This window comes from Chelon labrosus (assembly GCF_963514085.1).
Source record: "Chelon labrosus genome assembly, chromosome: 4".
NCBI classification, from domain to species: Eukaryota; Metazoa; Chordata; class Actinopteri; order Mugiliformes; family Mugilidae; genus Chelon; species Chelon labrosus.
In genome coordinates, this window is record NC_140340.1 from 13,450,250 (window position 1) to 13,464,625 (window position 14,376).

The 14,376-nt window shown below is 40.8% G+C and overlaps 1 protein-coding gene across 1 annotated transcript in view; it reads right to left on the reverse strand.

The window, feature by feature from the left end:
* Positions 1-10,903: 10,903 nt before the first annotated feature.
* The window catches only part of pparg (peroxisome proliferator-activated receptor gamma), a 32,062-nt gene continuing 28,589 nt past the window's right edge, over positions 10,904-14,376 (reverse strand). The window contains exons 7-9 of the mRNA XM_084543739.1: positions 13,899-14,098; positions 13,348-13,591; positions 10,904-12,244 (exon numbers count right to left, since the gene is read on the reverse strand). Of these exons, the coding sequence (XP_084399865.1) occupies positions 11,997-12,244; positions 13,348-13,591; positions 13,899-14,098 (692 nt within the window). The 3' untranslated portion in view covers positions 10,904-11,996. The remainder of the gene's footprint in view (positions 12,245-13,347; positions 13,592-13,898; positions 14,099-14,376) is intronic.

The window sequence follows — 14,376 nt, forward strand, 5'->3', positions numbered from 1 at the left end:
AGATACATGGCTTTATGGGTAGCTGGTCAAGATGTACCTAATAGAAACTGTTTTATATACTTAACATAAAAACATAAATGAAAATGCATCATATTGGTCACATCAGCTCATAACGGATGAAAAAAAAAAGTATTTATTGTGTTCATGTGATTCTTTACTCATATATGAACTCTCCTTTCTCTTTGACTTGTGAAAAAAACAGGACAACAGTTGCTGTATATTGCATCTCTCCCATCTCATTTGCAGAACCGTTTAACTCCTTCAGGATAGTCACTGGCATCTTGGTGGCCTCCCTCAACTTCTCACACAGTCACTCAGTTTCTGAGAACGCACATGTTCCCTCATGATTGATTTAAGTGAACCTAAGGGAGTGTTCAGTGACTTTTTATGTCCCTCCCCATACTTTCACTTATACAACCCTTTCTCTGAGTTGCTTGGAGTGTTCTTTTGTCTTCATGGTTTGTCTTTTGGATAGGTGTGGGATAATTAGAAGATTATCTTATAATACATCCACTTTAGACATTCATCGCACTCATTATGAGTCTACCAGTAGGAATTGGCTGGAATTAGGCCTGCCAAAGACGGCTTCCTTGGAGTTAGGATATCTTCTATCAAGCATTGGCACATGCTTAATGAACAGGTGCAGCAGTAAACAGAAATAGCACAGTCTTCCCACTGCAAATAGTAAATAGAAAATGCTGTCAGGAGTGGGATTCGAACCCACGCCTCCAGAGGAGACTGAAGCTTTTCACAGGTATCTGGTCTAACGTGTTAGTCTTGGTGCCATGAAGTAGCTGTACTCCAAATTTGTATACACAATTTGAGTAAATGTGCTGCCTTGCAGATCATTCATCCACATTTGGCTTCTTTCATTTAATATTCTTCAACTATTTATTATCATCTATTTATTTATATTACTATAAATGATGTGGGTGAGAGAGGACAAGTAGTAGTTTCAAATTAGTGTCCAAGCAACATGGTGCAAAAAATGTGTTTTTACTATCTGTTCTTCTAAACTGCCTCCTCCTCTTCACTGAATAATGACCAAAATACCAAAGAGACGTTACAAAAGTAAAAGCTAAAAGCAGCGATGACAAATGGTGACCTGCATCTGATTAATTTCCTCACGAGGGTTGAAATTTGTCTCAAAGGCTTACAAATATGAGATCATCTCCACATGTTTGTAAATACATTATGACCTGGAATATGTGCAAAAATAAAAACTGATTTATGCCTGTGCGAATGATAAATAAAGGTCGGAACCACACAGAGTCAGAGGGCTCGGAGATCTTACGTCCACAGAACAAGAAAGAAACAACCAAATGTGAGGAATTACATCTCTGGAATAAAACCCATAAACTCGGTGGGAGATAATGCTTCTGATCAGTTGATAGTCCCCCGGAGACAGGTGCTGAAAAGTCGAATGAAAACTGCTGCGGTGATTTCAGCACCTCATCATGAAACACATCAGGTCAAGTTTTACAAAACAGCTTCAGTCACATAGAACGAAAAATGAGTTTCAGCTGAAATGTGGGAACGTGAGTAATGCTCGGTTCCTGAAGAAGCATAAATTGCTACACAGATTTAATGACACGCACATGCTTGTTGTCTCTCCTGCAGTATATGGTCTGTAAAACGTGACCAGCTTAGACCACAGAAGTCAGCATTTCCTCATATTATTCAACTATTCAGAAGTCTTTCCTCTCACGTGTCTTAAAACGCAAAATTACAGAAGGACCAAAGTTATTGTCTGATGTCTTGGTGGTGGAATTTAATGTGATCTTTGATATACACCGATCAGGCATAAGATTATGACCACCTTCCTAATATTGTGTAGGGCTCCCTTGTGCCTCCAAAACAGTTCTGACTCATCAGAGAATGGACATGGACCTCTTGAGGGTGTCCTGTTGGGTCCTATGGGGTGAGAGGAGGGGTCTCTGTGGATCAGGCTTGTTCCATTGCATTGCACAGATAGTTGATCAGTTTGGGATCTAGTGAATTTGGAGGCCAGGTCAACACCTTGTGTTGTTTTTCATGTTTTTTTTTAGTTGTTCCTAAACCGTTTTTGTGTGTGTATGTCTGTGTCAGGCTGCATCCTGCTGGGGATGGCTGCTGCCATCAAGGAGTGTCATTGCTATGGGGTGGGGGTGTCTGGTCTGGTGGGTGGTACATGTCTAAGTAACATCCACATGAATGCCAGGTCCAAAAGTTTCCCAGCAGAATATTGTGTTGTCAGAAGATGATCAGTGTTATTTACTTCACCTGTCAGTGGTCATAATGTTATGCCTGATCGGTGTAAACCATATATGTATATATTCTAAAATTTTTTTGCTTGGTAATAAAAACAAGAAAAAACCTCCACAGTATTTTAATGTTCCTTTTTGTTTAATTTTAGCCTCCCCAGTTCTGTCATAAAGGTCGACCCTAATCAACATTTTCTAACAATATTTCATCAGACTCATTGTTACTGTTAGATTTGATGAAATATAACATGCAGCTTTATATTTTCTTACGCTTCATTCAGTTAAGTTTGAGAGGCCATGGGAAGGAATTGGGCTGAGCATGTTTACCGTATCGCCTCGCTGACCTTGCCTCCCTCGCAGTCCTGACAGCTACAGTATTGTTATTGGCCCCTGTTGTTGCTCTCCCTCCTCAGCTCGACCAGCTGAAACAATACAACGGCCGCCGAGGTGCCGCAACTCCTCCAAATCAACGAATGTTTGTAGACAATCAGTAACACTCATAGATACATGTGAAGATACTCACTCCTTGGAGCTGATTGTGGCCCCTGATCTGAACGGCTGCCCTGAAATAATCGACTCATTCTTGAGTCATTATCACGCTAAAGGGCTGATCTGCTGTGTTGATATCAGGGAAGGTTTTTTTTGTTTTGTTTTGTTTTGTTTTCTCAGAATCAGCAGCTGCAGAGGAGATGTGTGGTTGGGTCGTCGGAGCGTGACGCAGTTTGGTCTGGTTAACTCTGGCTGAAAAGTACCTTGATGCTCAGTCTGTGTTTCCAGGTCAGCAGAGGGAGACATTGCACTGTTTTACTGAACATCAGGGCAGTAAATCAAACTATATTTTCATTGTTTCCTGTCAGTTTGCTAGACAGTCTTCTGTTCCTCTTGTTTGCTGAATCTGGAAACAGATTTAGTCAACAGAGCAAACCTCCACCAGGTAAATCTACCTTAGGCCTAAGACTAAAACTAATGCCTGTGAGCGAGTCGCCTCTCAAGAAGACAGACTGAGACTGCAGTGCTGGTGCTGTCACTGGCAGGCCGTGATCCTCCCTGTACGAGTGCCACTGACTAAAGTGACCCCAGTCCCTCTGAACGACTGTAAGCCTTCAGTTTTGCTATTGCCCGAAACACAGGAACTGCTGATGATGAGCCGAGAAATCCACAACGGGTAAAAAAAAAACTGAGCGTTGTCCCTTCTGACTGCTGATCTGAACTCCAACTCCTTTTGACATTGTCAGCTTCAGAGAGCCCAACGTTTCATAGTCTTGTTAAGTAAGAAGGGACATTTTAGGGTTTCCTCTCAGAGCTTTATGTTAAAAAGTACATAAGGCCAATGATCAAACTCTGTGAGAAACACTTTCAGACTCTGTCATGATAGACAGAATGACATGAAACCGAACACAAAAACAGACAGATACCAAGTGAGAGGTGAGTGTTCAGGAAAACTGCATGACACTCTGACGGCAGGTACGACGTGGCAGCATTAGTAAACAACCTGTTTATCGTCTGCATTCACTTCCTTTCACTCAATGAACACTGACATTTTGGGAAATATGCTTTTTCACTTTCTTGAAGGGAGAGAAAATCGATACCACTCTCATGTCTATGCGTGTGTGTGTGTGTGTGTGTGTGTGTGTGTGTGTGTGTGAAATACGAAGAGAGGTAGGAGACAGCTTAGCTTCAAATTAAACACTGGAAACAAAGGAAAACTGCAGGGCTGGCTTTGTCTGAAGGTAAGAAAATACACCTACCATTGCCTCTAAAGAGCATTAATTTACATGTTAGCCTATATCTCATTGGCTGAATCAACACAAAAAAAGCAAAGTGGATTTTGTTCCAACTCTTTCCTGTCTTTAAACTAAGGTATCATATAATCTGTGTCCCCTGTTTCACTCCATTATATTAGGTTTGAATTATTGTAGTTATTTTAAACGCTTTTAAAATTCATGAATTTCACAATATGTTCCTTAGTAATAGCCTCATCACTGTCATGTGATTGAACCAGATCACTGCACCAGCTTTAAACTGATGTCAATCAGTCAGTGGTGTCAGTGAATCATTCGGAAACACTTTCCCAACAAAGGGGACATGTTGCGTTTGACAGTTGTGCCACTTGAGGTCAAACTCACACAATGACAGAAAAATGTTGGTGGGCGGTGGATGACATTTGAACAGGAGCATTTCTACGTTATTACAACATAATGGTTTCATGTTGGACTACAGTGCGCTTAATTACAGATGAGTCATTACGTTATATTTAAGTTATTTAGATGAATTAAGATGAAAAATGTTGTTTTGCACCTGAGAAACTAGCACAAAAAAGCAGAAAACTGATTGAAGAGGATGAAAACCTGGAATAAACCATTTCAGAACAGAAACATGACAGCACCTAAAACAATCTGAGGATCACAGAAGCTGATGACACAAGAATAAACCTCAAACTGTATAGACATACCCTAAGGATGTATGGGGAACCCTGATTAATTACATTTTTACTACTTCAGTTAGCTACTACTTTATGTACTGATAATTCAAATCAATACATAAATACAAAAAGCTCCTGCTCTGTCTTACGATATACTGCTCAACTAAAACGGAGTATTTTCATTATTTATAAAGACTAAAATGTCAGTGAAACAAAGTGAAACAAAATGTTTAGTTCTAACTGGGGTCAAGCAGCAGCCTCTTTCAGCTGAAAGTGAGTCAATGCCCGTAGAGCTCCATGTTAAAAATTTTAACATGGAGCTCTACGGGAGCACGTGAGAAGGCTCGGCATTGGGCTTTTGGTGAGAAAAGTTGAGCAAGGACCAGTGATTGAAAGGTTGCAAAAGGAAGCTTGACTCAGTCGACAACGTTATATATTTGCCATTCTTTCATATATTAAGTTCTACTTAAATGATGAGAAATCATATATGGCCATTTTGTATTTTGATGGTGTTTTTGTTTTTGCTGAGATTTTTTTCTCTCCACTGATTATAATTGCTATTTTTTCATGGAAGAGTTTATTTCCAATTTAAGAATCAGTGTTGCAGCAAATAAATGAATCAAAATGAATTCCATTGTATTCAGAGTGCTCAGTTCTTCCCCTACTGTACACGTCAACTGTCATGTTGTTCTTCTTTCACAAATATGGTAATGATAGTCAAAAATACCATTAAAATGCATAATTGTATGTAAAATAGCAGGGGAGCCCTGTGAAGACTCTTTTCATGGGGCCCAAAATCCCTAGCGGCGCCCCTGGGTTAAAATACCCGACTTTACAACAGAAACAAACGTGTTTACTGAGTGGTGCATTCAAGTGAAGCTAACTTCCACAGGATTTAGGGAAAACTGTAAAAATGAAAGATTAAAACTGTCAAATATGAACCAAAAATATCATCAGAATGTAAATTAATAACAGCCATGACATTACGTCACCGACACCAATGTATGGTGTTACAGAGATATCAACTGATGTTAGCATGCTAACTAGCTACCGCCGATGCAGATCCCTTCGTGCAACTTTGTACCGTAGAATGGAGTCGTTCATGCTTTCACATGGGTTCATGTTTACTGTATTCGCGAGACGGACAGGTCCGTGTGAATCTTGCTGTCTTCACAACTCAAAGTAACAGACATCATGGAAGTTAATTTTTTGGTGGATGGCATATTAATATCTTGCAGTAGTCGTTTGATTCCTCACACCAAGATGGTTCTGGGTTCACAACCGCCGGGCCCATAGGTGTGACTGTAAATGTGTGGACACTTTCTGTAATAGACTGTCGACCTGTCCATTGTGCACCCCATCCCTCGCCCACTGACAGCTGGGATTTGCTCTAGCACCCCCTACTGCCCTCTATGCAGGATAAGTGGTAACCTGCTTGTTAGCAGGAGTTGCATAGCATTGGTGTACTTACTAGTAGTCGATAGCACCGCTTGAACGGCAAGCAACTTATCATGCCGTCATCACAAGCTCACGTGTCTCATTTGTAGGAATTAGATGAGTCAGTGTATTGTTTAGTCTTGACTCAGCTGAACAAGTGATGAAGAGGACACAGGACATTCGCTGCTTTAATCATGTTGACAGAACAATTATGGATGAAACAGTCAACACAACAATGGCTCAAACTCTGAGCTTTTGAGGAACGAGACGGACGGTAGACCCTGCCACCTGAGGTTAGATTTAGTCCCGGTGCAGACCCTCAACATCTCAGCCACAGCTCCACTTCCTCTCACACACCGCTATCAGTCGTCGTTGAGGCCTTTAGGCCTGGTTCAGGCAGCAAGCCGAGACCACGAAGTGAGTGTCAGAGTGTCGGCTGATGGCAAACACTGATCTGAATGTGCTCTACAAAGACAAAATGATGGCACCGTTTCAGATCAGATTGACCATTGACATAAGCCAGTTTTACACGTCCTTGCCCTGCTATTAGTTAGTAGCTACTAGTTTTATCCTTAAGCTTAAGAAGACTTTGCGTAAGTATTTAAGCACGGACGTGTAAATCATCTTCAGTGTCTCCAGGTTATATAACAGAAACAACAGTGACTCCTTCTCTTTTCAGTTTTACTAATTGGTCCTTTAAGTAATTCATTAGCTTTTTGGATTTGGAGGATAAGGATGAACGAGCCACATGATAACACATATATATGAAAAAGTGTGAAATTAAAATTAGAACCATTCCAGGATATTCTGAGAAAAAATGTAGAAATAAAGCAGATTCATGGGGCTACATTAGTCTGCCTGACTTTAACTGGCTTCAGCCTGAAATGTATTTCTTCTGCTGAAACTCTGAGATGTTTTCCCGACAGGAACATGATGTGCCTCAACATAAATTCCTGAGGTGTTTTCTGTGCAAACACCAGATTAAATAAAACCTCGTCTCGAGAGCTACATTCATCTTACAGTGGCAGGTGTATCGCCTCAGAAACGCGGCTCGCACAAGGACACACACATATCAGGTATCGCACACGCTGGTGGGAGTACTATTCCTCCCTGATACTAAAACAAAAGGACAAAAAAAATGAAGCTGCCGTTTCTTAAAGAGCTCAAACAAAAACACAACTTCCTTGTGTAAATCACAAATGCTATCTTTGGACTTGGCTCTGCGCGGACAGACAACAGCAGAAATATACTTTCTGAAAATGATTTGGCAGATTAGCTCAGGAATCTTGGCAGCGTTCGGTCAGCAGAGACCCGCTGCAACAAAGTGAGGATATGCTGACTCGACATAAAGAACACATTTAATTACCATCATCATCAGCCATCCAAGAGGACCATCCGGCCCCGAGCCAGAAACCCCCCACAATCATCTGCCAATTCAAAGGCTTATTTTTAGGGGCCAAACTTCTCCTTTACTCGGCTTCGTTCTCACGTCCTCCGGGCTATTCTCTCAGCACTTGTGCCTGGCTTTCCCCTTTTTTACAGTCCACTTATATTCCTCCTTGTTCCCATCATTTATAACCAGAGCAAAAGAGGCAGAGGTGGAGGACGTCCTGTTTGAGAAGTATTATTAGCAAAATGTATTTAAACTATAGAATCATCTATCATCTATGAGAAATTCCTTTTCAACACACTGCTGACTTGTTTAATCTATAAAATACTTTGTTTGATATGGTTAAATTTCGGGGGTTTTTACACGTTAAGTCTCTGTAACGAAACTAATTAGTAATAGCTGACAAAATAAATCTGCTGCAATTAGTGTCGTTAAATAAAAATTCTCAACTTTATTATTCACATACCACACCCTCAACAGCAACCTGTCATGCCAGGTTTTCCATTGCGTCAATGCAACTTTTTGGCCCTCACGCCCACTCATTTCTTAACATTTTAGTTCTTACATGTCGAAATATCTGATGACATGTCCCTGATGAATCAGATGAGGAGCTGAAGCGTGCAGAAGTTCGGGTTTTGGGGTTGGGAAGACAAATTTGATGTTTTTGATATATTGAAATCCGTATTGTTGGTGGCGTGATGAAGAGCTCTCGAGTTCCAAGTTTGTCAATGCATCGTCTAGTCTCAGATCAACACGAGAAGAGGCCGCCCAGAGAGTATTTTTCTTTTATACAGCCCACGATTCTAACCTCTTCGTCGCTTAACTTATCCTGCAAACCATCATCCAGGTTTGTCGTGGGATAAATTCTACATTACAGCAGTATCTGCTGGTGGTTGCTTTGATGTCCATGTCCCGTAGAAATTAAAGAAAGTCTCTAAGAATAGAATCATTTTATATATTGTTCCTTTGCCATTACGTAGTGGCTGATAATTTTATACATATTCATTCTTTACTCTGCTTCTACGCCAGTTTCACGAGGCAGCATTCAAACAGAAACAAGTGCATCGGGGCTGTTTAACAGAAGCAACAGCGACCCCTATTGGACACGTTTTACAAGTTCCTCCTTTAAACATTTCACGTCTCATTTCACGAATAATGAAGTAGATAATAAGCGTGTCCTAATCAGTGTGTGGAGCTTGTTGTCAGGGCCGGTCCAGGGATTTTTTTTAAACGTTTTGTTTGTAGTTATTTGTTTTAGGTCTGCCATAAACCCAGACAACGTCCCTGCAGTGTTAAAACTTCTTTTTGTTTTAATGTCTTAAGGGTGGTTGGCTAGCGTCAAAGCTGCCAAAAATCAAAGAAGAAGAAGGAAGAGCACGAAGAAGAAGAAAAAGAAGAGGAAGTAAAATCATGTGACTAAACATGTCTGCTGCTGCATGGAAGTACTCAGTCAGACAGCAATTTGTAAATTGTGTAATGTGGAGATCATCACTTCATTAGACGCCCACAAATAAATTACAAAAGGAAATACATCGAGTACACTCAGCCAAATGCTGCACCGAAACAACAACATTAATAAAGTAATCGCTGTCTTTAAAAGAAGAGAAAGTTTTCTGTGAGACTGTGTTAAGGCAAAAAATATTACAGAAAGGGTTGCGTGGAGCTGGATGACTAGAACATTTCTGTAGCAGAGGACGCAGGTTTTTGCCGTCTGTTGGAGCGTCTGCAGCCAAGGTACAATCTATCCTCTCGACACTACATCAACTCTGACAGCCCTATTCATTGTACTCAGTACAGTCACACGGTGCACATGTGATCTATGAGGATACAAGTAAGATAAGATAACAAGAAAAGCTTCCAGGGGAGGAAAGTTTGTTGATCTAAGATCAGGTTGGGACTTGGATCGGCCGATACCAAATATTAAATGGCCTGGAACGGATCAAGGGGCAAGAAGACTTGATTGGGACATCCCAAGTAGGTAATAATAATTTTACACAAAACTACAAATACTAGAAACACAATGGCTTAAAGAGGCTATAACAGATGATTATGCTTATCATCCTCTGTTAGATATTTTTGTGTGAAAGTCAAACTTTATGTTACCATTATTTATGTATTATTTTTTCTGGCCTACAACTTTACTCTTCTGGTTCATTCATCCATGTCATAAACTGCTACAGACAACTGTGTCTAGTAAAATCAAATAAACAAAACTCTATTATTAATATTACCTGCCAAGTGATGCGAAATGATAACTCCAGTCAGGTTTTTTTTTTTTATACTCACACAATACAGACACAAATGCATTTTATAGTTACAGATCCTGATGAAGTATCTTTTCCTGCTGACTGTGAGTGAGACTGAGGGCAGTGAAAAGAGGAAGAATGGCGGCTGCGATCAGATTCACCAGTTTCAAGTCACCACTCCACTTTATTTGTTCCTTAAACCATGAATGGCACATACCACACAACGTTAGGTATCCAGAAAAGTACAAACAACATTTTTTAAGGACATAAGGAGGGAGAGAAATAACATGAAAGCATAGGCAGGGGGTAGAAACTCAGGTGTTCATTGCTGGCTCCTGACAGAAAGGACACAAAATGAGGTTCATCAAATATAAAAAATATAAAAAAGCAAACCGTATTATGACATAAAATGCGTGCGTTCTGATGCCACTTTCAATATCTTGCCTTCTGGGTTTTTTCTTTACAGACATTTCATATCTGACTTTCCACTAAATATTTGTAGAATTTGTACCCAGTGGTGGATTTTAAGGCCAGGGCAGCGTCTACTGAGACAAAATAACACATGATCGTGGATTGTTTGTCAGTTGGCAAAAAACAAATGAACCCGTGCCGTGTGCTGAGGTGACCTGACGTCTCCGTGTGTCAGGGTTTGATGTCCTGAGTTTGATAGTGGCTTTGACCTTGTTGTTGCGTGCTATCCAGTCTCAGTCGCTTTTCAGGTCTCTCTGTAAAATTGATCTGTCTAAAAAAAGGGACAAAAGGTGATGCCCCCCCCCCCCCTAAAAAAAGGGCAAACATTAAAAACCACTTCCCTGCTTGCTGATCAAATTCATATCCACAGACTTTGGCCTTCCGGCACAGTTCAGCAAAGTTCACATGTTGCAATCGTTCCAACGGGGTGAGTGTGTGCGTGTGTCTGGGTGTGTGTGCGTGCGTGTGTGGTAAGAGACACCGAGGACAGCTGATGTAATGGCTGTAAAACAGATTTCCAAGAGCCCGAGGACTGGAATGCCTTCAAGGAAGACATTGTTTGGAAATGGTTTTTGACAGTTGATGTGCAAGCGCTCTCACAGACCAGACGAACGAGGCACAGACTTCAAGTAAAAAGTTAGAAAATATTTTATTTACAACAAATTTCTATCAATCCAGTCTTTGTATGCACATCCCCACCCACCCATAGTAACAACATCTGATGGATCAGACAGAGAAGACAGTTTCCATAGATACAAAATAATTTCATAGTAAAGATTATACCTCAACAGGTTTTACAGGATTTGAAATAACACAACTAAGGCTTAAAAGCCAATTGCATTCAATAATTTCATCCATACATAAAACAGATGAATATATATCATACATTTTATATGTATAATATATTTGTTTTTAAAACGGCATTCATTCCACACAAAAAACAAACAAACAAAAAATAATTCAAATCTTAAAGGCACAACATGGCGTATACGGTTTTCAGTGTGCCTCTTGTTGGGTCCACTCTTTCTCACAGTTTTTTCTGCAAATGTCAGAGACTAAAATATGTTACAGGCAATAATCAGATTTCTGTTTTTGGATAAAGCTGATTAAGAAGAGATAGCACCTTCACCCTGATGCCAAAACAGAAAATGACTGTCCGTGAATAGTTGTGTGTGTGTGTGAGCACTCAAGCATTTGTGCGTGTTCACGGAGGTACTGAAGCACGTACACACTGCTGCTGCTGTTGCTGCTGCTGCTGCTGCTGCCGCCTATGATAGTAATGCAACGTGTAGAGAAGCTGCACATGAACAACACATATTCTACTGTGTCAGATTCGGTGTAAGATATTCACAGTGATGCATTTCTCCTTAAGGCACATAAAGCTGGCTGTGTCAAACATTCACAATTTTATACTCGAGCTTGCCAATAAGAAAGTCCCCACTCTTTCAGCGAGTCATAGATGCTCTTGGCGAGGGGTGCAATAGGTGGTAGTTTCATACTTGCGTTGGCAGCCTACTCATAACACAATGTCCAGGCTCAGCAGAGGATAAATGACTGTGCACCACAAGTTATTCACATGCAGTCTGTCTAGACAAGATCTAAAACTCAGAATCTGTGTTTTTTTTTTCCTTGATTTCTCGTTTCTTGTTCTTCCCCATCACTTTCTCAATTTCAGTCAGTCACTTAATCACAACTCATGATTTTATTCTAAGAAAATCTCTTCATTTTGATCTTTCTTTTACACTTCTTCGCACTTCTCTGTACTTGTCCTCGGCTCCTGTGGATTTCTAATACAAGTCCTTCATGATCTCCTGCAGCAGTGGGTGTAAGCACATGTCCACCTCGGTCTTCTTCAGCAGCTGGATGAGGTGGACGTGATTGGTGACTATCTGACGCAGGTCCGTCATCTTCTGGAGCAGCTTGGCGAACAGCTGCAGAGAGTCCGGGTGGTTTAGTTTCAGCTGCAGCTCCAGAGAATGAAGCACCGTCTCCTGAAGCTTCTCGATGGGCTTCACGTTCAGCAGGCCCGGGCGGTCTGGACGGGTGACAGAGACAGAAGAGGATAAATCAATCTGAACCTGACATGTCGGGTCAATAAACAGTGACGGGGAAAATGTAAAAGGAAGATGATTTAAACGTTTAGAATTGCAATGAGATGTGAATAACTGAGGTAAATACGCAGCAGAGAATACCTCAACAAAGCTTAGACCGAGCCGCTTATCTTCGCCTCAAGCTCTAATCTTGGCCACTGAAGTTAATTATTGACTTAGATGTTTGATTTTAATCCTCATCATGTTCAAGGTCAGGTTTATATCAAGCAGCTACACGCTAATCACCAATACCAGAATAAACCTGTGAGGATGTGGTCAGCGATAAGAGTGAGGGTTTGTTAAGACACTGGCATGAAGACTTCCTCAGTTTGTTATGAAGTTCTTAGAGAGACGATAAACCTTTACGCCACCTCCTCTTACCAGTAGTTTTCCTTTTACCATAAATGATCAATAATGTTGTAAAAACGCGAATAAGGAACAAGCTGAGTGATTCTCAGTCACGCATGTGGTTATCTGTGAAACCTCACCTGCCTTTCTTTTCCTCACTGTTAACATGAGTCAGATTTTACTGAATCTCACAACACATGGTGCAGTTGTTGTTTACTGATCCCATGCGAAAGCTCATCAATCTCCTTTAGTTCTGCTCTACTTTCTTCCCCACTAATATCCAGAGCCTTAAAGGAAACTGGTAAATTGGTTTTAGCTGGCCATAAATAGTGACTGTTAACAGCAGCTACCTTGTGTCATTTTATGTTCACAGTGATTTGAATTAGCCAGTCACTTCATCTTCTGTTCTAACTACCTGAGCTGTTCATGAATAACTGGATCGCCATTATGCCGAATTTTGATTTTCAGTCAACGTGTTGATTTGCTTTTTTGTTTTTTAATTTCTTTCCCGTCAATATGACGCTCTGAGGAGACAGGAAGTGGTGAGTGAAGCTCTGGATGGAAACTTAAGCGTAAAATTGACTTAGCGGTAGTGGTTTCACCAGGGTAGGTAATTATACTTTACCATCTGCTACCCTGGCACACAACAGAGTGGCACCAGTCACTATGATCTACGGCATGGACCGAAAACAGAACTCACCCCCACTGAGGATAATAACGGCCAGAAACAGTGCCATGTCGCTGTCGTCCAGCTCCAGCGTGTTAAACTTGACGGAGAACTCAAACTTCGGTTCCATCATTTGACAGAAAGGTTTCCTGAGACTCTTGATAAACTCCCGCGTCATAAAAATCTGTCCATAGGAGATCAGGGTCCCGTCTTTGTTCATCAGAGGTGCCATCATGATGATCAATACCTCAATCACACCGTACTTCAGCAAAGTTACCTGGAGAAAGGCCAAAGTAAAGGGTTCATGTAAAGATCTGGAGAAATGAGAGGTGGTGTGTATCTAAAAATGAACATGGTAATCTGTCAGCATCAAAATCTAGAGCTACGAGTAACAGTTATTTTCACCACAAATTCACCAGATTATTGATTAAGTGATGAATTATTTCAAAATAATATAAAATATCCATCCAACTTGTTTTATTTAACCATGTACCAAAATGATTCCTTTAGCTTCAATTAAATCACTCACAACATACATGAATGAATGTTAATATGTAAAGATCAGATGAACTGATGCGGCTCACCTGATCATTGAGATCAAGGTTGACGAATCCTGGGATGCTCTTGGCGAACTCCGTCACTTCCCTCACTCCCTCTGCTGAACGTGACTGACAGCTTTGGAAGAATCGCAGCTCCACGGCCTCTGTCGGTTCCTGTCCGCTGAGGCTCGTCATTCCCAGAACGCCACAGTCTGAACCATGATGACCTCCGTTGATCCCTGAAACTGCACGAGAGGTGAAACGCTTTAGATGGAGGCGGTTTAGTTACAAAAAATAAAAAATAAATAACAAACCCTGAGAAGCAAATTTTGAAACCCAGTTTAGCAAATAATTTTACACTGTGAGACTATATCTGCAACATGACAGGAAACTGACTGGTTTTAAAAAAGACGTCTGAAGAGATCTGTGTCTTAAATTGTATCTTTGTTATTTACTGGTTGTTCACAAGCACACAATGCGCAACACAAAAATGAAGCCTTATTGAGGAGTGCACATCGATATT